This window comes from Puma concolor, chromosome C1 (genome assembly GCF_028749965.1).
Source record: "Puma concolor isolate L17-30 chromosome C1, mPumCon1.1.hap2, whole genome shotgun sequence".
Lineage (NCBI taxonomy): Eukaryota > Metazoa > Chordata > Mammalia > Carnivora > Felidae > Puma > Puma concolor.
The window spans coordinates 59,809,742-59,832,913 of NC_141674.1; the positions used below are offsets into that span (position 1 = coordinate 59,809,742).

General features: G+C 36.2%; 1 protein-coding gene across 1 annotated transcript in view; it reads right to left on the reverse strand.

Moving 5' to 3' along the window:
* Positions 1 to 23,172, reverse strand: part of NEGR1 (neuronal growth regulator 1) — an 862,121-nt gene that overhangs the window by 474,939 nt on the left and 364,010 nt on the right. The window contains exon 2 of the mRNA XM_086717279.1: positions 14,276 to 14,508. Coding sequence (XP_086573405.1) covers positions 14,276 to 14,508 — 233 coding nt within the window. The remainder of the gene's footprint in view (positions 1 to 14,275; positions 14,509 to 23,172) is intronic.

Here is a 23,172-nt window from a genome sequence, read left to right on the forward strand (position 1 = left end):
GTCAGCAGTCGAGCCCGGCAATTATAGTCTCCTACAGCTGCTCCCCAAGAGTCCCATTGCTTCTCACATGCTCAAACAACCTCCAACAGCATCTTGATCTCCCAGCAGCTGCACATTTGAGCATTTCTTTGTCAGCATCACTTCTAAAAGATGTCTCATGGCAATGCTCTAATGGAGCCATTCCCCCAGTCTGAAGAGCTGGTCCTGTTCCCAAACAGCCCATCCCCCAACCCTCACTCCACTTTATGGAACAAGACAATATGGTGTCATACTTCTAACTGCTTCTTCAGCACTTGCTGGGTCTTAAAGTAGCTTCTCATTCGGTTCTGAATGATTTATTGTGCACACCAAGAAGAAGTTTCAAGCAGTTTCCTAGAGCTGGCTATCACTTCCTGCCTTGTAATCAAACCGCAACCCTTCTATGTACCAACTACTTCACTCCAAAAGTTAGATATGACCTCCATTGAAAGAGGGTCACCTCCTTCATATGCACCCTGGGTGTACCTCTGTCCTAGCCCCTACCTAACTTTAGTGCATTCATTTGCTTCATGTTAGTATTGCCCCACTGATTTGTGAATTCCTTGAAGGGAAAAACGAATTCTTATTTGTGGATATTTGTTTTCTAAACACCTAGAACAATGCTTAGCATATGGCAGGTGCTTAAAAATGTACCTAGGTTGCATTAGAGGAAGTGTCCAAAGTCAGGTAACTGGTTTACTAGAGAAGAGTCCCAAACTGCTTTGTATTGGTTTCCCCACAAGGCACAGGTGCAGCTGTAAAAATCAAGACCCAGAATATTGTTGCACAGCTCACAGCTCCCAGGGTAAATATACAACCCCAGTTCTGTATCCTTTTTTAGGTTATTTTTCTTCAAGTTACAGTCTGTGTGAATAATGAAAGACTTCAGTTTCCACTCGTGCCATTGTGTATTTGTAGCTCTAATATTCATTAAAGATGCAACCGAAATGTTAATGATAATTGCACCCTAAAAGCTAATAAAGAGAAGCCCAAGGCTCACATAAATGCCAGCATTTAATAATTATGCATACTTTTATCTTTTCTCCTTAATCTATCTTACTTTCTGAAAATTAGTTTAGTAAATCTAAGATCCCAATGTATGTGTAATTAATTTCAAAATTTGTTTTTAAATTTGTTTTTTATACTCAGGAATGAGATATATTTTTTCCAGAACATAAAGAGGTAATCATCATTATATAAAATGGTTACCTATATAGACGGTAGAACTTAAAACATACCTCTTGAGAGTAGGAAATGCTTGACATTTTAGGGGGAGAAATTTTATCAGTCAAGATCCAGGCAGGAAAAAAGAAACCAATTTAAGTATTTCAAAAAAAAAAAAAAAAAAAAGAGTTTTAATACCTCTTGTTTATACGGTTGATAAAGAGCTAAGAAACCAAAGCATGTGAAAGTGAAGAAGCTCAGATTTTAACAGTGAGAAGCCACTAATAATTCCTACATGCAAGTATCATTATTGGAGCCCAGAGATCGGAACCGCTCATCAGGAGCGAGATCCACAACATGGGACTGCCTTGCATGAGCTGTGCCAACTGGAAGACAGGCTATCCAGTGGAAGCTGGAGTCCAGGAGGGGAAAGGCTTGCAGGAGATGCTGCCTGAGGCAATGGGAGAGGGGGACCAGCCTGACTTCTCCCTGATTCCCTTTCTGATCCCTTCTCCTCTGGGTGAATCCTGCCAGGAACCAGAAAAAGGGACAGCCTGAGAACACACCTACAGTGGTCAGCCCACTCCATTATACAAAGCGTAGCAAAAGAGTGCAGAGAATGGTTCTGAAATCAGTAAGGCAGAAATGACTGCCACCATATCTTTTCCTTAACTTTAGGTAGTAGTCAGCTTTCAAAAAAATGTAGAATCCTAATTACTGTACCTCAAAACTTTAACATCGGTATACATTGATCATATCTTTTTCCATGAAAGATTTCCACTGGAAAAAATTAATTTTATTAATATTTTACAACTAACTATTATCTATGTTCTTACATTTATTTTACTTTTTATTTTTAATGTTTATTTATGTATTTTGAGAGAAAGAGACAGAGTGAGTTGGGGAGGAGGAGAGAGAGAGTGAGAGAGAGAGAGAGAGAGAGAGAGAGAGAGAGAGAAACCCAAGCAGGCTCTGCATTATTAGTACAGGGGCTGGATCCCATGAACTAGGAGATCATGACCTTAGCTGAAATCAAGAGTCAGATGCTTAACCAACTGAGCTACCCAGGTGCCCCTCTATTATCTATCTAATGAAAGTCACTGGGATTAGTGACAGCAATCCCAATTATGTCTTAACTCAAAAAAGGAAAGAGGAATGGATGTACCTATGCATTATCAGGTCACTGGAAAAGGAATAAGGTAAAACCTATTAAATATCTACTCTGAATCAGATACTTTGAGAATTTTTCCATATGTCTAACTGTATTTTTAAAGAAAAATTTCACAGCAATACCAAGAGTTACTATTTTTTTACTTTTCAGAGAATGAAAATGGGCCTTAAAAAGATGGAGATACTTAATCAAGTTCATATACTTTATAAATATCAGAACTGGATGTCACCTGAAAAGTGTCTAATCCCTATGCCACACTAAACTACTTAGGAGAATACTGGTCCCAACTAGTTTCAAAGAGAGAAATAACCCAAACCATTATTGAATGAGAAAAAAAAAAATCCAAAGAAATTTTTTTCTGGTAACTGGCTAGCTTGTACTTCCAAGGAACTTCACTCATCCATTCTATTGTGTACTCAGTACTTATTTTAGACCCAATTACTTGACAGCCCCTGTCCCATTCACTGAGGGTATGGAAGTAAGATGGACAAAATTCATACTTTCATGGAGCTTATCACAACCTGCCATGCATTGGATAATTAAGGCATGTCTCTATCCTTTCTACTAATTTAATAGTATCTCATTCTGAGGTGATTTTCACCCCAGCAGTCATTTGGCAATGTCCTGAGATATTGCAGGATATAACAATCAGGAAATGCTACTGGTGTCTATTGCAACAAGGCCAGTGTTTTAAGTCCATTCAGGCCTCTATCACAAAATATCATAACTGAGTGGTTTATTAACAACAGTCACTTATTTCTCACAGTTCTGGGGGGCTGAGAAGTCTAAGATTGTATCATCAGCAGATCCTTTGATGAGGACCCACTTTCTAGATAGCCAAACTTTCATATTTACATCCGCACATGGTAGAAAGGGTGAGTGGTCTCTGTGGAAGCACTAATCCCATTCATGAGGGTTCTACCCCTATGACCTAAGCTCCTCCCAAAGGTCCCACCTCCAAATACCATCACACTGGATACTAAGTTTCAACATATGTATTTTGGGGGGACACAAACATTCTCTAGCAGCCAGGGATGCTCCTAAACATATTACAATATGCAGTCAATTCTGTCTATCCCAACACACACACACACACACACACACACACACAGAGTAATTGAATGGTCCAAATGTCAATGATGCCAAGGTTGAGAAACCTTGTTCTAGGTGTATAAGAAGATATCTTTATTTTTGAGTGTGTGTGTGTACTAGTTTTCTAATTGCTAACATAAATTGCTACAAAGTAGCTGAAAACAAATTTATCTTAAAACAAATTACAGTTCTGTGTGTTAGATATCCAACAGAAGTCTTTCTCAGTCAAAATCAAGGTATTGCCAGGCCTGCATTCCCTTCTGGAGTCTCTGGAGAACCCATTTCCTTACCTTTTTCAGCTTCTAGAGGCTACCCATATTCTTTGGTTCATGATCCTCTATCTTTAAAGTCAGTAAGGGCAGGTCTAGTACTACTCATATATCACACACTCTGACCTACTTCCACAGACGTCAATCCCTCTGATTCTCTTCTACCTTCCTCTTCCACTATTAAGGGGCCTTGTGGCTTCGTGGGGCCCACCTGGATAATCCAAGATGATATCCCCATTTTAAGGTTAGATGATTTGCAATCTTAATTCTCCTTTGCCATGTAATCTAACATATTCACAGATTCCAGAAATTAGGACATGGTCATCTCTGGGGACCATTCTGCTTTGGCCTAAGGAAGAGCACATGTGCAACTTTTAGCAAAGTTATTTGCACAGAGTTGGTACTGAATTAAAGTAAAGGGACCACACAAGCATTTTTTGAATTAATCATAGATGTCCTTTTAAAATGGGCTACCTTGAAATGGAAGGGTCATAAGCAGAGGCAGGACAATATGCATGTCCTGCCTAATTCTGCACTGATGAATAGGGGAAGCCATCCCTCCTCAAGTCTTCAATATGTCATTTTAAAACGTGTCCATCCACTGACTTACTCAAATCAAAACCTAAAATAATGAGTGAAGTACCTGAGAGAAAATTCTAATTGTGTTATTCTTTTTAAATGTTTTAAAAATGTTAACTCCTTAATTTGCGTGGCATTAGGAATCCTTGGCTATAATATTTATAGCTAACTTTGTCCCATATAAAGTATTTTTTCTCAAAATAACATCGCTATATCTATCTATCTATCTATCTATCTATCTATCTATCTATATCTATGTCTAGATAGATATAGATAGATATGTGTGTATATATACATTCATAAAATGCTGGTATCCCATTTATTATTTTTTCACTACAAAATGCAATCACTATTCTGCACTTGTAAAAACATGGGGATTAGCAGAGGATAAAGATGCTATGACCTGGAATGGAAATAAGCAACCTAAGTCATGAATGCCTAACTAATCCTTTTAATTTAAAATTTTTCCTGTTATGTCAGCATTCCTGATGTTATGCCCTAAAGATAGCATCAGTACATTAAGTCACAGCTTAAGCAAAGTGACTGGCTTGAAGCCAGGGAGAAGGAAGTATGTACATATGTACAACCAATAAATCTCTATTGGGTCCCTAACATTTGTCAGGCAATACTGGTGATACTTTCCTGGATGGCTGGGAGTCAAAAAAGGATTAAGACTCAGTCCTCACCCACGAGGAGTTCACTGAGGTTCTTACCGGGAGTCCACACATAGACCAAGGGGGTTCATGAGCATCTTGCTCATGTAAAGTAGTTTGTAAAATGTTCATGGCATGTACAATTTTCTAGAGACCAAGTGTACAGGTTCATCCGATTTTCAAATGGGTTCATGACTGCAAAATGTTTAAGAACCACTGGTCTGGATGCAAAACTACTAGCATGGGTAAGAAAGCTGTGACAGCTTTCAGGTCCTACCTTTCCTAAGTCCCTCCTGCTCCCACCGGATCACTAACCAAAAGATGCTAAAGGGATGGGAAGTGAAGTGGTGTGGGGCAGAGGGATACAAGGACACAGAGTCACTGTATGATTCAACTTTGCCACCAGCCTTAATTGCTCCCATTTTCTTCTTGGCACTACACATAATTAATTCTTACTGTTCTGCTACAAATCATAAGGTAAACAATATCATTAGCAGATTCAAATTTTCTCCTCTGCTAAATTTTACACATATAAAGGTTATAAAGGAGTATGCCATTTAGAATTTAATGAAAACAGCAAAATCCTAATTGTCTTGGTAGTAATTTCTTAACTACCCACATAATTTAGGGAGGTAAACAGTAAAATTATTTCATAGATGAAATCATTTTGCAATGACTTCCAAGAAGACAAATTGTTTCACCAGAGTCTTATGTATTTTCAGGGTTCCTGAAGATAAGCGGACCAGCGAAATCTTGGTAATCTTTTATTTATAGAGAGATTTTAATACTGATAGTGTACATTGCATTGGGATTTGACATGTGTTACTTACATAGTTATTTTATTTCTTTTTTTAGGAAAAAATAAAGATACTCCAAGATAAGCAACAGATATAACTATTATGAAATGTAACAGACAATACACAACTCAGAATTACAACCACACGATAAAAATTTCATCAGCCTGGGCTTTGAGATACTTACCAAACTATGTGTTTCAAGAACTAGAGTAAATATCCATTAATTGTTGAAGGGACTTTTAAAGGACATCAGATCTTGCTTAAAGGATTAATTACTTTAAAATATTGTCTGTTTTTTTTTAATGTTTATTTATTTTTGAAAGAGAGAGTATGACCATCGGGAGAGGCAGAGAGAGGGGTGGGGCAGAGGATCTGAAGCGGGCTCTGCACTGACAGCAGACAGCCTGATGCGGGGCTCAAACTCACGAACCACGAGATCATGACCTGAGCTGAAGTTGGATGCTTAACTGGCGCCCTGTTTGTTTTGTTTTATTTTTGTTTGTTTGTTTGTAACAGAGAGGGAGGCAAACCATAAGAGACTCTTAGACTCTTAACTATAGAGAACAAACTGAGGGCTGCTGGAGGGGACGTGGCAGGGGGGCAGATAGGCTAAATGGGTGATGGGCATTAAGGAGGGCACTTGTTCGGATGAGCACTGGGTGTTTGTTATATGCAAGTGATGAATCACTAAATTCTACTCCTGAAGGCAGTACTACACTTTATGTTAACTAACTTGAGTTTAAACAAAATCTTGGAAAGAAAAAAAAAACATATGGTCAAATTGCATTTTGAAATGTGCATTACCAAAAAAATTAATAAAAAAAAACAAGTACTGCTTTACTCAGTCTCAAAATGACTGATAAATATTGTTCTGCCTCTTGTACATTCAATTCTTCGATATCCTTTTATTTAACACTTGCCAATACGATTCAAAACGTAGAAAGAAAGACAAACTGTGGCAGAATTACTTTTCAACAACACAGACCCCAAACTGTACAATCTTTGGACTTCATTGCCCCTAGCCTGCCACACCTCAAAAAAATATCCGACTCGTGAGTAAACCAGAAGTACTAAAGAAGTACTTTCCTTGCTGTCACAATTCCCTAGTCAGAAAAGATGCTTATTTAAATTCCAATATTGGTCCCCTTGCACCAGCTATGAAGCTCAGTGGTTTCCATGAAAGTTCCTTCTGTAGAAGAAGGGATGACTCAGCTGGAAGCAAACAGTGTGCAACAGCTACCAATATTATTTTTCTGTCATTCTTACCTCTCTCTCATTCGCAAATGATAGCATCTTGAAACTTTATTAGAAAATGCCATCAACTTAATCATTCCCTCTGTAAGCAGTACACTATGGATTTCTGCACCATTTTGATCTAATACTGTTCTAATACAAGATCTTTTATTGACGATACACAAAACTTCATGTACTAATTTTTGGCTAGGAAAATATAATTACTAAACTTGAGAAAACCCGTTTCAAAAAAACTATTATTCATTGAAATTTACCTTCTCTTTCTGCTACTTCTTTTACCTCACATGCAGAAAAATGATGGCCAAAAGACTTTAAAAGAGAGGATAAGAGAAAAAAAGATTTTCTAAAGATTATAAGAGAAAAAGAAAAAACAAAAGAATATTCAGGAAAGAAGATAAATGTCTATTCTGAAAGAAGTGCCCAAACTTGGGTGCCTGAGTGGCCCAGTCAGTTAAGTGTCAGGACTCCTGATCTCAGCTCAGGTCATGATCTTACAGTTCATGAGATGCAGCCCCATGTGAAGGCTCTGCACTGACAGCATAGACCCTGCTTGGGATTCTCTCTCTCTCTCTCTCTCTCTCTCTCTCTCTCCCTCTCTCTCTCTCTGCTCTTCCCCCACCTCTCAAATGAGGATTTCACTAAAAATGAGTTCAATTAACCTTATTTTTAATGGACGCTGGTAGTTAAATCAATAACCTAATAAATGCCAATACATTCACAGATAAAAGTAAGGTGATGGTTTCCTAGAAGTTCGCCTGATACACATGACCATGTAACCACAGTGATTCTAGCCAGACTGGAATTTCTGAAAAGAAAACTAAAAATATCCACCAGAAAAAAATGCATTAATTTTTAAAAGTATTATGTAATATTCGCTGCCTAAAAAACCCTATTCCACATAAGTCCAGATGACTGTACGTGAATTTGTCTGTGAAGGTACACTTGAGGGAACGATTTTACAGAATTCTAGATCACAAATGACACTGGAAGGACTTATTTTCCCAAAGTTTCAGAAATGAAGCATAATTGTTCTGTTTAGATTCCAGATCTAAAAATAAATCTCAAAATAAATAAATAAACATTAAGAAAAAAAATGAGTTCATGGATACAGAGATGATAATTGGTGGTTGCCAGCAAGAAGATGAGGGGATTGGCAAAATGGATGAAGGGGGTTAAAAACCACAAATGTCCAGCCATGAAACATATTCAGTCATGGGGGTATAATGTACAGCATGATGACTGCAGTTAATAATATTGCATTGCATATTTGTAAGTTGCTGACAGAAGAGATCTTAAAAGTTCCCATCACCATAAATAAATGTGTAAGTATGTGTGGTGATGTATGTTAACTAAACTTATTGTGGTGATCATTTCACCATATTTACAAATTTTGAGTCATTATATATTGCACACCTGAAAATAATATAATGTTTTATGTCAATTATATTTAACATTTTTTAATTTAAAAAGACTGTATTTTATATCTACTTTATCTTGTAAGTATACTATGAAGTTACATTCCTTTAGTTATAGCTAAAGGCTCTTCAGATGGGATAATGAAGCCTCGACCATTTTTAGTGCAGGTGGTTTATTATTTGTTTATATGTTGAAAATTTTAAGGGTATATATTTTAGGTCTTTATCATTTCTTTGTATTTGACAGCATGTCCAAAGTTGGGTTCCTATGTATAATCAGAATGTCCCCAACAAATATAAAAAGAGCTTAAATAAAACAGAGTGGGGGCCAGTCTGAGGGCCTTCCTGAGCCATCACTGCATTCAAGAAATGACTATTTTGACATGTGTGGGCTCTGTAAGAATTTTCCTAGCGCTGATAATTTTTCTTTGGTTTCATTTTGTAGCTTATTGAAAAATTTTGAAATGTTTACTGTTGCAGAACATCGACCTGAATTTTCTAATGTATGTGGTATTTTGAACATGTTTTTACTATCATAGCTCTTTCTCCCTTTGGGTCTTTCAAGGAAGGCAGGTCTATGATCTGTAATGCTGTGTTATTGCCCATCAGCTCAATGTGGAGCACAAGTGTGGTGTCTTTCTCTTCCACTATGTACCTTGTCAAGGCTTTAATATTCATAAAAGAATGTTAACATTAGATTAAGATGTGCTGGTCTTTAAAGAATACAGCTCTATACTTGTGGCCACATGGAATAATTGCTCTCCAGATACTCATTGGCAAGTCTAATTTTGAAATATCTGTACCTGAATTCCTATTCAAAGACCTTCTGAGAGAAATAATATTTGCAGAGGTTTGATTCAGAAAGGCTAGGTCCTAAAATTTACTTACAGATTAAGGTAATAATCAAAAAGCTATCTCCCTGTTATTGAACTGGCATCATACTGAATTTACTTTCAGATGTTTAATTTTTTTCTTTACTTCCCTGTACTTCAGGTTATATTGAGAGGTGTTATAAGGAATGATTCTCTGAATGAGCACTGTGAGTGTTGTACAGTTACTGTTGAGATGTTCCTTACAGCTCACAGTGGTTCACTGGGCTGATTCACAGTAGAAACGTTGTTCCGTTCTGAGTAACAGCATCAGGGCACTAAGAAATGTAAGTGTCAACTTATGAGCATGGAATGAATAACTAATCCTGTTTCTCTCTGTGTACTGGCTGCTACAAATATCAGAACTAAATTTTTACCAAGCTCTAGAATTAGTTAGAAACCATGACATAAATTTTATGTTCTTTTTTTTTTTTTAATTTTTTTTTCAACATTTATTTATTTTTGGGACAGAGAGAGACAGAGCATGAACGGGGGAGGGGCAGAGAGAGAGGGAGACACAGAATCTGAAACAGGCTCCAGGCTCTGAGCCATCAGCCCAGAGCCTGACGCGGGGCTCGAACTCCCGGACCGCGAGATCGTGACCTGGCTGAAGTCGGACGCTTAACCGACTGCGCCACCCAGGCGCCCCCATAAATTTTATGTTCTAATCTCACCAATGACTGCATCCTACTCTGCTTACCTTATCTTTTGCCTCCAATTTCTCCTATTTATCTTGGTGTACTAACTACTTCTTTATAAGCCTCTTTAAATCCTTTCCGATGTAAAACAGAATGTTTAATAATAAATGGTGTTTGAATGTGTTGTCTTTCCATTTTACAAAGGCTTTCTCCAAACAACGACTAAGCCAGAGGCAAGGGGCTAATACTGTCATAGTTTGGGATCTTTGGGAAGCACACACTGAAATGAGATGGAGTTTATAGTGCAGGGTATTTATTAGGAAATGCCTTTGTGATAAATCTCTGGAGAAGGAAGAAGAATGAGATGGGATTGAACAGAGCAAGAATTTCAGCTGTAGAGCTGTTCAACAGCTTCAGCTGTTCTGGAGCCAAAATGGCTCATCAGAGTTATCCTACTTTAGGCTGAAAGGGAAGGGCCTTTATACCCCCTGCATCAATCAGTCCTCAGATATTGGTTGCTTTAGGACAAGTCTGACTTTGGGTAAAGTGGCTTTCTATAGCTGAGGTGATCCCTGAACGGTCTGATCATTAAATGCTATAAAAGCAAACCCAGCAGCTAGAAAAGCAAACCCATCCCTGAAAAAGGAAGTGTGCCACCCCATCTATCACAAATACTCCAGGTAAGCCAGATAAGGTGAGGAAATCAGAATACCCTGGAAAGTTAAATACCCTCAAGAAGGTATTTTGGCCATAGAATTATGTGCTAGTCAAATAATCTATTCTACCTAGAGAAAATCTAGAGTATATTTCCCTGAAAGGGCACAGGTGGAGGGAGAAACATTTCACACATATGTAATATGTGTGTGTGTGTGGGTGTGTGTGTGGGTGTGTGTGCGCGCGCGCGCGCGCACGCGCGCGCGCATGCGCTTAAAGGGGCTTAAAACAATATACATTTATTATCTCAGTTTCTGTCCAGGTATGTCTTAGCAGGATCCTCTGCCCACACTCCTATAGGCTATAATCAATGTATTGTCAGGGCTTATTATTGTGTGCATATGTGTTTAATATACAGTAGGTATGAGTGTCTATTTTGTGCTATACACAACCTAGACTTTAGACTTGGACTCGAAGTAGAAGCCATCTCTATCATATACTCAAGTGTGCAGCATTTACATTTCATGATTCCTATCATTACAGGATTGTACTAGGGAACTCAAGCTTCATAGCAAGTCTTCCAGCCTTGTACACTTTTACACTCATGAAAAAGAAACATTACGCTTAGTAAATTCTTTATCACATGATTTGAAACACTGGACATTTAGGTAGCTTTATCAGTGGTATATTATATATAGGCAATCAAAATTTTATCTTCTTCCTGAGTCTATTTCTATGCCCTTGAAGTAAAACTCCAATTCGCCACATTCTTCAAATTTCATGAGTATATACATTGTTCGGCTAAGTTGATGAAAGCAAAACATGGAGATAAACACAACAGACCTGCAGACTATATACTGAAAGGTACTGCTATGCACAACTCAGTTTTCACTGTGTTCAATGCAAGCATGGTACAAGTGGTACGGGATATTTTTCATACCTAAATAATATTTTCCCTTGCAAATCATCAGTGTTTTATTTGTTTGTTTTTTGTTTGTTTGGTTGGTTGGTAGACTGGTTCAGGTTTTTTTGTTTTCATTTTTTTTTGTTGTGTTGGTCATCTTTTTGTTTTTCACTGGTAGGGACCTTAAGATCTTCTGGTTTGAGTCCTCCTCTTTCAAATGTGAAAACTAGAGTTTAGAGAGGCTTGATAATTACCCATTTCATGAGAGAAAACTCAGGATTGGAATCCAGGTTTTCCAACTCCTACTCTAGTGCTTTTTCTCCCCCATTGTTCCATTCACTGGTATTAATAGCTCTAAGAAATCAATAGCACTGACAAATTTCCCATGCACAATGTCTGTGTTGGCAAGATATCCTTTCTATTATCCCCTTTCTAAAATGATTTTTTTTAATATCCCTGGAGCACGCAGTTGCAACAATTAAAGATGAGCTTTGTTTTTACTAGCCAATGTGTGTGTTTGACATCAGTGATTAATACAGTCTTCTCTCACTTGCTATGTTTCTTTATCTTGGTGAATAAAGACTTGACAAATTGTTAGGCACAGAGCATATACTTCAAAACTATTGAGATATACCTGAGTAGCAGACAACCTAAGAAATATAAAGACTGAAGAGAGGGGCACATCAGCTTATTCTCATTCATCAAGAGAAAATGTAGCTTAAGTGGGGTTGACTTTTTGTGACATTTATTTAGTTCTTGAATTGACTGACAAGCCTATTAATGTATTCCCTGAACTTTATTAATGTAATTGGAAAACTGCCCACATGTCAATCAACTTCTAATAAGTAATTATGTTCATAAATACTGTAAAATTATTAGCTTTTAATTTGACCCAAACACATACTCTCAAAACTGTAACATGAATTTTATTTTTCTAGAAGAACAAAATATTCTAATAAAGCATTGAATATTGGCATTCCCACAATGCGCTTCCAAAAATGGAATTTAAAAGTTCACCATTATCAAATGGCCAACAAAAAAGAATGCAATAGTAAGGCATGTAACAGTTTAAAAAAATCTGTATGATGTGAAACAGTCTATGTAGCATAAAGTTATGATGCAATCCTATGAAAATTAAACATGTGCCTGGGCACAGCTCATATAGCCATAGTTTGGCTTAAAAATACAGTGCTACTATGGAACAAGAGAGAATGGAAAAAAAGAAAGAGGGAGAGGGATACATTTCGTGTCTAGAAATACATCACTTAAACCTATTAAGAACCAAAATGACTACATCTCCAGTGACTCAAATATATTATTACCCAAGTATACTTTTTTCTCATGTAATAAAAATATTTTGCAGTCCTTGAGGTAGAAAGTCAAGTCAAAGGGCACAGAAATAAACAAGAGAACAAGATTGGGCTTAGATAACAGTAGAAATGTGTTTTTGACTTGTAATCCCATGCTGGTTTCTGAAGCTGGACCAACTCCTGCCCTCTAGCATCTCTGGATAATCTCTGAATAAAGATAGACTTTGGTGTAAACTTTATTCTATTCTCATATGATTTTAAATAAAGAACATCGCCACAGTGTGCAATGTTCTGTAGTAAGAAAAACCATTGAGGAAATTTACAGACTTGTTTGCCTTATATTTGCCTCCTGAAAGTTAATTATTTAACTAATACGTTTAACCTTTATTACAAATTTAAAATACTTACTAATAATTGAAGTTGTATTTGAATTCAGGTTTACCTCTTTATATGAGGAAATAAAGTTCCAGATGTAAGTTAATAAAGTTCCAGATATAAGCCATGTACCTAAATTAATAGTTACAGTTGAATATTTGAAGGATAAACGGAGAGATAACACAACTAACTTGCTCACTCAGCTTTCCTATTAGGAATAAAACATGCACTCACTGGCACCACATTATCATATAATTTGTTATTAATTTTACTTAGAAATGCTGCAATGTCATTTTGAGATCCACAGCCTAATATTTCTATGCAACAAACACATGATTAATCTGTAAAGCACAAGGAAATAATGTAAAAGGGCAAGAATATACATTTTCTATTCTACTAGCATTATAATTGCATTTTTCTTGAAAAGTATTTATATTGCGGATAAATATGCTCTTACATTTTAGTATGCAGGAAAAATAAAATAGCTTGATGATTCAGTTTGTATTTGGAGACTGCAAGTTAGCTAGAATGATTTATGATCTTCTGAGAGTAAATCAAAGTATAAAGCATTGTGTACCATGTTTTTTCAATAACTCTATATTTAAATAAAGTAATTCTAGAAGTCTGTTTCTTTCCATTGTGACTTGAATTAATGTAGGCAGAATTTGGATTGAGAACAGAGTGTTAGCAGTCTGGAGGATTACTTTTAAAGAGTTACTATATATGTATATATATATATATATATATATAATTTTTTTAAAGTTCTAATATTTTAATGTATCCATCATGAGTTATCAAAGATTAAGTTTAATGTATCAATCATGGGTTCTCAAAGATTTATTGACGAGGTGACTCAAAGGAAGATACTGAGTGAATCATACACAAAAAAATCATAATGTGGTGTTAATGGATAATTTTTGATCTTGGCAAGTCGGGATTTGTACATCTATAATAGCCATTATACTTAATGGAATCTAGGAAGATAAATCCCTGAAGATAATGACAACATATCTTTCAACAATGTCAGTTACTTCTGAGTCATTCTGATATCTAAATATTGAACCCTGTTTTAAGTACAGTCCTTCACAATATAGCAGTTACAGAAATGCGTACCTTGTACAGTTAGATGCACCTGCATTGTCCTTGGTGTATGTTGAGTCTGAACAGAACACGTGTACGGGCCATCATCTGTCACATCTACATTCTGTATCTGGAGGCTGTAGTCTCTTTTATTCAATGTCGAAATTGAAACTCGAGGATCCACTGACCACTTATCACCTCCCGCAAAAATAATACTTGACCGGTTCAGCCAGGCACCCTTTGAAGCTCCATCTTCCAAATAACACCTACAAATTACCAGAGACAGAACACTATTAATCAAAATTAAAATGAAAGACAACGTTATCTTTGCTCCGAGTGCATGTCCGTATGCTGAATTATAGTGCTGCATCAAATGCAAATATCAGACGGTAATGCAGAAGATACGAACATATGAACACACTGGTACATCTTCCATTCCCAATGTAAACGTGAAACAATACCTGCATACGGTTTTCTTTTGTTTTAAATGTGTGTGTGTGTGTGTGTGTGTGTGTGTGTGTGTGTGTGTGATGACATGCACATGTTTTAACTTGAAGCCAGTCAAAATCCTTTTTGATTCTCTCTGGATGATGAGTAAACTTAAGTTAAAATAGTTCAAGTAATAATTTTCAACATTGAAACATTTTTTTCTTTGAAATTATAAGAAGTAGAAAAAAAGGTCCATGAGTTGGCCTGTTTTAACCAAATCCAATTCGAATATAATGCACTAGATACTAGAGAGAAAGCATAGAATAGTACCATATCATGTCAATTTTTTAAATTATGCATTTGCAGAGTGGTAAGCTTGTATTCTGAAACTATAAACTGCATTTTACTGATAATATTGCTCTTATAATTAAATGAGACAAGGCTTATATGGTATGTTTAGTAGCAAATTCTTGCTGTCTTTTCAATAAACTGACCATACATAGTCTTTCTAGGAAGCATTAATTTGTCCAAGAAACATTTACAAAGCATCTACTATTTAGGGATTTACACATGATATTACCCTTGCTCTCTAAAACTTTTAGTCTAGTAAGGAAGCTAATCAAGCAAATCAATCAATACTATATACAGAAAGAATATTTTATTAAATCAGGCACAAGTTACAAAAGAGTTACTTGACTCAGAAGGGGTATTGGGGGTATAGAGAAATGCTTTGTGGAACAGGAAATGCCTGGAATAAAGGGTAAGGAACAGGAGACATCACATTTAGACAGAGGTCATATGTGGGTAACACCAGAGGAAGGTGAGAGAAAGTTATACATTTCAAGGAAGTACAAACACGCATGGGATATAGGGTAGGAGGGGTGAGATATGAAATTGGAAAGGTAGACTAGAGCCAGATGATGATAGCAAGCCTGATGACAATTAGTGGATTTTCAGGCCAATTTTGATGCCATTTATTCAAAGTTGTATTCTACAACAAGATTCAAAAATATAGCTTTGTATCTAATAGAAGTCAGACATCATGATTTACAACAGAAGAAAGCTGTGGTCATATATCAGTGAATTTGCTGAGGCCTGGAATTCTATGTTTCATCTTGAAAACGTTCTGATACAAATTAAACACTAGTTCTCTTAAATGAGTACAAAGCACAGCCACAGAATGAAAATACACATACATCGAAATAGTTTGACAGCATTTCTACAGAACACCTTGGGGGATTGAACACAGTGTTTGAGATTGCTACAAAATTGCAAGCTGAATGCAACAGGGTAGGCTGCTGCCAACTGTATAAAACTAATCAGTGGGTGAAAAAATAAGGAACAAGGTACACTGCAGAATCTAATTTGCAGGCAGTTTCACCATCTACAGAATCCAAACTAGTAAAGTCATAAAGGTCATTATTAATTGAAAAGCTTTTCCTTATGTAATTAATGAAGAAAATAAAACTCACCTTAATGACATAATTAAACAATTATGGTATATTGTCATTCTTAATGATATGTAGAAAAAGGTAAAGGGGACATATTTCCCATTTCAAAAGATCACATGTCTACATGTATTGGGTAGAACTGAATTACCACTACTAGGACTGTGATCATTACAATGCTTGTATTTAATATATGGGCTCATCAAGTGTTGATTGTGTGACCTCTGTATTCATGGCCTTCACACATTATCCTGTCTGGTGCTCATTACATACCCTGTGGGGTATGGATTGCTATGTCCAATTCATCACTGAAAAATAAATTCAATGTTTAGGTTAAATGACTTGCCCAAGCCACACTATTAGCAGGTGACAAAGTAGAATTCATAATCAAGTCTTATATTTCTATATTCAATGTCCTTTCCTCCTTAATGTAGATCAAAGACTTTTAAAATAGGTTTCAGAAATGGAAAGATGATCAGAATGTTGTAGAAATTACTGCAAGTAATTTCTTATTTACTAAATGTGACCAACTGCTTAACCTGTCCTATTCTAAAGGAAGCAGAAAATTAATTATTAATGGGTATTTTACCATGAAAGTCTGATTTAGAATACTCTGCCCGGCATTTTCCTTTCCCTTGAGGCAGGAACAGCTTTACTTTTATTTGGGGAGGTATCTGGAAGACCACAGAGATTAACTGGCCTTTAGATACTAAAACTTTCATAGACCAAATCTGGGTTATAACTCCTGGTCTTAGCATAAGCACTACTCCTCTGCTCTGGCATATCGGGGATCATCAAAGAACAGAATTCAACGTCTACACTGTGAAAAATGAAAAAGGAGCTTTTTATGTCTCCTTGCCTGGGTAACTATATTTTATAATTGTTATTGGTCCCAACCCAAAGCTTTTCAAGACATACATTAGGAAAACCCTTGAATGACACACACACATGCACACACACACACACAAAAACCAAAACAAAACAAAATTTGGTATTAATTCCTTGGATTTCTGTGGAAATATTCTCAAATTACACTATTTAGCTAAGATTTAAATTACTAAAATTACCATAAGTGGAATTCTACAAATTGGGAAAGCAAGACCTAGGAATGGCATTCTATTTCATAAAATCATAAGATATTTATATAAAATATGTATAGTTTTAAGGTGAACTAGGAGATAATTATATCAAATATATGAAATTGGTCAAACACACACGTTTCCTTAAGAATTAGGACTGTGGGGGCGCCTGGGTGGCGCAGTCAGTTGAGCGTCCGACTTCAACCAGGTCACGATCTCGCGGTCCGTGAGTTCGAGCCCCGCGTCAGGCTCTGGGCTGATGGCTCAGAGCCTGGAGCCTGTTTCCAATTCTGTGTCTCCCTCTCTCTCTGCCCCTCCCCGTTCATGCTCTGTCTCTCTCTGTCCCAAAAATAAATAAAAGTTGAAAAAAAAATTAAAAAAAAAAAGAATTAGGACTGTGTATTCTTCCTTTTTAACATATCTTTGTTCTTCACACCCACTCTAGTTTTGTTTTGTTTTGTTTTTTGTTTTCCTTTACAATAGAAGGAGATGCTGCCTGACATGTGCACACTGTATTAGGAAGAATTCTGAAAGGAAGGAAGATATTCCGGGTGTAGCAGAGTGGGGAAGGTATGTAAGGAGGGGTTAAAGAAGGATGAGAAGTGATGATAATTTAGTTTTGCACTCCTTGGACACCAAAAAACATTTTCTGTGTTAAGAATTCTAATGTCTAAAAATATAAACATGTTGGAATCCTGACCTGTACAAAATTTGTAACTTAGGTAGGATGATAAAGTATACTCATGAATAGCCATCATGCAGAATAGTAAATGAAGATATAATAATTAAATTGTTGTAATTGGATTATTACAATTGCCCAAGCATCTCTGGTGTCTACCCTTGACTCCTCTAGCATGGTGTATTCTTTGTACAATAAACAAAAATGAACTTTTTAGAGTTTAAATGAGATCATCCATACCCCTTCCTATTTCATTCATATGAAAATTATAATCCTGACAGTGGTCATGGATCTTATGGAGTCTTGTCCCTTGATGCCTTCCTGACCTTACCAGCTGCCACTCTTCTCCAGGTTACTCTGTTCTAGACTGTGGTCCTCTAGCTGGGCTTCCAACAAGCCATGCATGCTATTGCCTCAGGAAGTTTGCATTTGCTGTTCTGTCTAGAACTCTCTTCCCCCAGATATCTGCATAACTTATTCCTATCTTCCTTAGGCCTTTACTCAAGTTCCTATTAAATAGAAAAATTAGGGGTGCCTGGGTGGCTCAGTTGGTTAAGCATCTGACTCCTAATTTCACTCCAGGTCATGATCTCAACGGTTTTTGGGACTGAGTCCCACTCGGTGCAGAGCCTGCCTAGGATTCTCTCTCTTCCCCTCTCTGCCCCTCTCCCTACTCTCAAAAATAAATTAATTTAAAACATAGCAAAAGTAACACCACTATTCCCAACACTCTCAAGAAAAGCATTATCTACTCAATTGATGGTTTATTTTCTGTTTCTCCCTGCTAGAAGTAACATCCAGGGCCTTTGTCTGGTCACTTCTGTATATTCCAGGGGCCTACATATAATTGAAAATAAATATAAATATTTGTTGAATGGATGAATGAAGGCAAAAATTAAGATTACTTTTAGAAGAAGAAATAATAATATGGAAAAGTGTATCAAAATTTCCCAAGTGCAACCTATTTGGGAAAGCAAAGTCATGCCCACATTAAGTTATGATAGCATATAATTAAATGCAAATATATGTGGTACAAACAATAATTGCTATACGATCTATAGGATGACTAAGCAATCTGAGACAATGAGTGGAAACCAACCTCACTGAAGAGAGTTAAGTGGTAGGTCTGGGGCAGAAGAGAACTGGGCTTGGGGCGCCGGGGTGCCTCAGTTGGTTAAGCATCTGACTTCAGCTCGGGTCATGATCTCATGGTTCATGAGTTCCAGCCCCACATTGGGCTCTCTGCTGTTATCACAGAGCCTGTTTCAGATCCTCTGTTTCCTCCTCTCTCTGCCCCTCACCATCTCTCTTTCAAAACTAAGTGACCATTAAAAAAAAAAAAAAAGTGACCTAGGCTCATAACTACTTGAAATATGAAAGAACTACATTTGACCCTATACTTCAGGAACCACTTTAAATTACTGAATATTCTGCTTAGGATGTACTAGGCACTTAGGCACTTCGAATTATCCTACTTAATTTTCATATAATGCTATAAAAGCCAGATACTAATGTCTTCATTTTAACAATGAAGACACAAAGGTACTGAGAAATTGTGTCTGGAATGAAGCCAGTCCACCTGAACTCAACCATGGTGGTAGACTATGCTATATATTCCTAGAGTTAGATAGCGGCAAGGGTGAGGGCTTCTCCGACTATATGATGAAGAATTAATGTGTGAGGGAGAGGTTGGTGATCATTAATGTGGGTATGGGGCAACAATTCTTGGGTCACAAACTCAAATCTTTTTTCCTCTCTGAACTCCCAACATGGACATTTTTAACAGCTAGTGATCTCAGTGATCTTAGGATCCCTTTGAAGTACAGAAAATGAAATAATCTGGATAAAAAATGTTCAATAATGAATGCATCCTTTTCTTAACATATATCCTTTAATTGAGTATAGCATGGCTTTTCTTGAAAGCATTTTTTTTCCCACTTTAAAAATCTGCTAGACTACCTACTTCATTGGGAGATGAGTGAAACATCTCCAAAAATATACTCGTCACCATAAGCTGTGTTAATACCATGCCAAATATCATGACAAACACTTACATTTTCAGTCAGTCATCTGGATGTTTTGTAATCATAGTTCCAAACATCTGGTTGCTGGAAGATGTATAGAAAATAACCTGAATATTTAATTTTGTCTCATGGTTGTTAAATATATAAACCTGGGCTTAAGAGTGTTACTGCTTTTCTAATAAGGATGGCATTGCTGTCCCTGAACTCTTTTAAGGAGCTCATTTATAAATGATATCACTATATACTACTGGGCAGGTCCTAATCTGGGGGTATAGAGTCCCGTTTGGTGAGCTGCTAGTTGATCAAAATGATGCTGGAATGATTCAAATAGACACTGTATGTGACGTTACCTCCTGTGATGATTAAATCTGAAACGTGGATATATCAGAAAGTTCGGTGGAAATTAGCATATTTAGGTTATTTATTATTTTTTAAAGTTCTAGTAAGAAAAAAAAAGCCTCTGGCTGCTGAGGATTGATTTTTCTCTTTCATATCTCTAATTCCCTGTAACACATTCCAAAATCATAAGCCTTAGCACCATTACCAGGACCCCACACAGCAGGATGTATTCAGCTCTATGGAAAGAGACCAGCTTTTCTCAAGACATGTTGATTAATGAAAGCGCCTATTAAAGGTACTGACTAATAAAAGGAGAAAAGTGCTCCTTCTCTTGGATTCAAAACTAAACCATGTGAAAATGATATTCCTGTGAAGGAGCTGGCCAGCTTACCTTCACAGCTGTCTGTTCATTGTATCACAAAGTTCTAAATTTGACAGAAGAGCTTTCAAAAGCATACAGAAAAAAATCAAAAATTCACAACCCCATACAATCACCATTCTAATTTCTCATACAAAGAGAGTTTTGATGTCCTGGCTTCCAGGCCGAAATGAAGTAAGAGATTAAACAGAACAAATTGTATCCCCTCTCCCACTTGCCTTTGTTTTTAAGACACTCCCTTCCTAATGTCTTTCATGACAACACTCTGTAAAATATCATAGATATGAATGTGGATAGACATATATGTATATATATGTACATAATATGTAAATTATATAAAATATTTGTTAGACATTATAGCATATAATATATGAATATATAACATATATAATATAGCATACTACATATGCTATAGGTTGATTTAATATTTCTAGTTCTTCTTCCCTACTACTATGGTGGAAACCACTCTGGGGCAGAAACAAATATTATCTTTCTATTTTGGCATATGCAGGATATGTGAGACTTTCTCAAAGTAAATCCACAAAATTGGCAATTTGTCCAATTAGTTTTAGTTGTTTACTGAAGTACCCACACCTCCAGATGACGGGAATTATGCTTTGAGTATTTTTAAGAGATATGTAAGTGAAAATGCACTTCTGCAGGTAATGGTTCATAATGTTGCACGTTACCTATAATAGTATATTAATATTACTACCTGCCAGATACTGTTGTAAGACCACTGCATATATTCCTGCACAACAATCCTTTAAAATATATAGCTACTGTCAAGTACTATCATAATGCCCAATTTACAAAGGGGTAACTCACAGATGACCTGCTTACTGAAATTTGTAATGAATGGAAATAACTATGAAATAAGTGCATTAAATCTTCCACATTACCTCAGTAATATTTATATTAATATGATTAATTACACATGTACATTTATTTTGAGAATGGAAATTATGTCGTTTGGGACATATTTTACTTATAGTAACAAAAGAGTAAAACAAAATACCAAATAACGTTGATTTCTTATTTTGCAAGAGAAATAAGTCTTTTTCCCATAAATTTTGTTCTAGCACTTCCTTGCAATAATAAAGCTATATTAAAAATAGCTTAGATAAGAGGTTGAAAGATAGAGGTTGAAAGATAGAGGTTGAAAGATAGAGATTATCAGCTACTATCTAGTCATAAGACCAAATTCCCAAACAACTTATATACTTTTAATATTGTAAAACAGAGGGAGGGAAACCTAAAAATAATAAAGCTTTTTAAATGCTTCTTGCTTTTTTCATACAAAACTATACCTAATTCCTAAAAGATGGGAACTTTAGTATGATCAAGTGAGAGTGTAAACCCATACCTTCTAGTCTTATGTTAATGCACTATTTAAAGTATTTAAGACTATATTTAATAACACATTTTAATCCAACATTTTCAATGGCTAAAAATCATTAGAAGTTGGATTTGGATAAATCACTAAATTCTAAACATTAACATCAATTTTTTTAACTTATAATTAAACCAGGCTTTTCTATAATGCTACTTTATCTTATTCTTTCCATTGACTTACTTAAATCAAGCTTCCATATAAGCATACATGTCTGTGTTTAGAAGGGTCACTGCTAAGAAATATTTACATTTTTAATTCTTTAAGACTTTATCTGTAAATGATTCAACATATACATTAACATTTATTACATAAAATAAGTATGGACAGAGTGAAAAGAGCCTGTACATTATGACTGAAGAAAATAGTAAAGTCGTTACTGAGGTCTAACTATCATCTTCTGCTTATAATAATAATAATAATAATAATAATAATAATAAAAAATTCTATTTGCTGAATGATGACTATGGGTTAAGAAGTATAGGAAATGTTTTAATATATGATCTCACTTAACACTAACAAAAGCATTTTGAGAGGGAGGTAATTAAGAATGGTGCATGCATGAATGCAGGATTGATGAATTAAACAGGGAATGTAACGAGAAGAGGTGCTACATATTTGAAAAGTTAGTTTAGGACTAGGTTTGCTCAAAAGGCTTTACTCATGAATCAAATTGGAAATTGCTTTGTCTTTTCTACTTTTTAGTTTTTGAATTCAACTAAACCAGCTTGCTTTCTCCCACATGGACTTGAATGTGAGATATATGGATCTGGAAGGACTTCAAATTTTCTGTTAACTGGCAGGTGCTCTGAACCGCTGTGTGGAGAATTTGTCTGCAGTACTGTCTCCCCAGCAGCTGCTTCCTGGAGAAGTTGGACTTTCACCTCAGGAGCTATAAAGGGAATGAACACTACATTCAGAATGCATGCAGGGGAGGTTTAAAATAGCAGTATCAGAGAGGGAGAATGCAATCAGGCCCAGGAAAGTGACTGAGAGAAAGCTCTAGGGTCTAGGCAAACCTCTCTATTACATCCTTTTTGGGATGGAGCCAAGTATAGACACCTCATTCTCAAAACAAGGGGAAAAATAAAATGGAATTCTGTACTAAAAGCAATATCAGCAACTCCACCTCCTTCCATCAACCATCTTTCTGTTTAAGT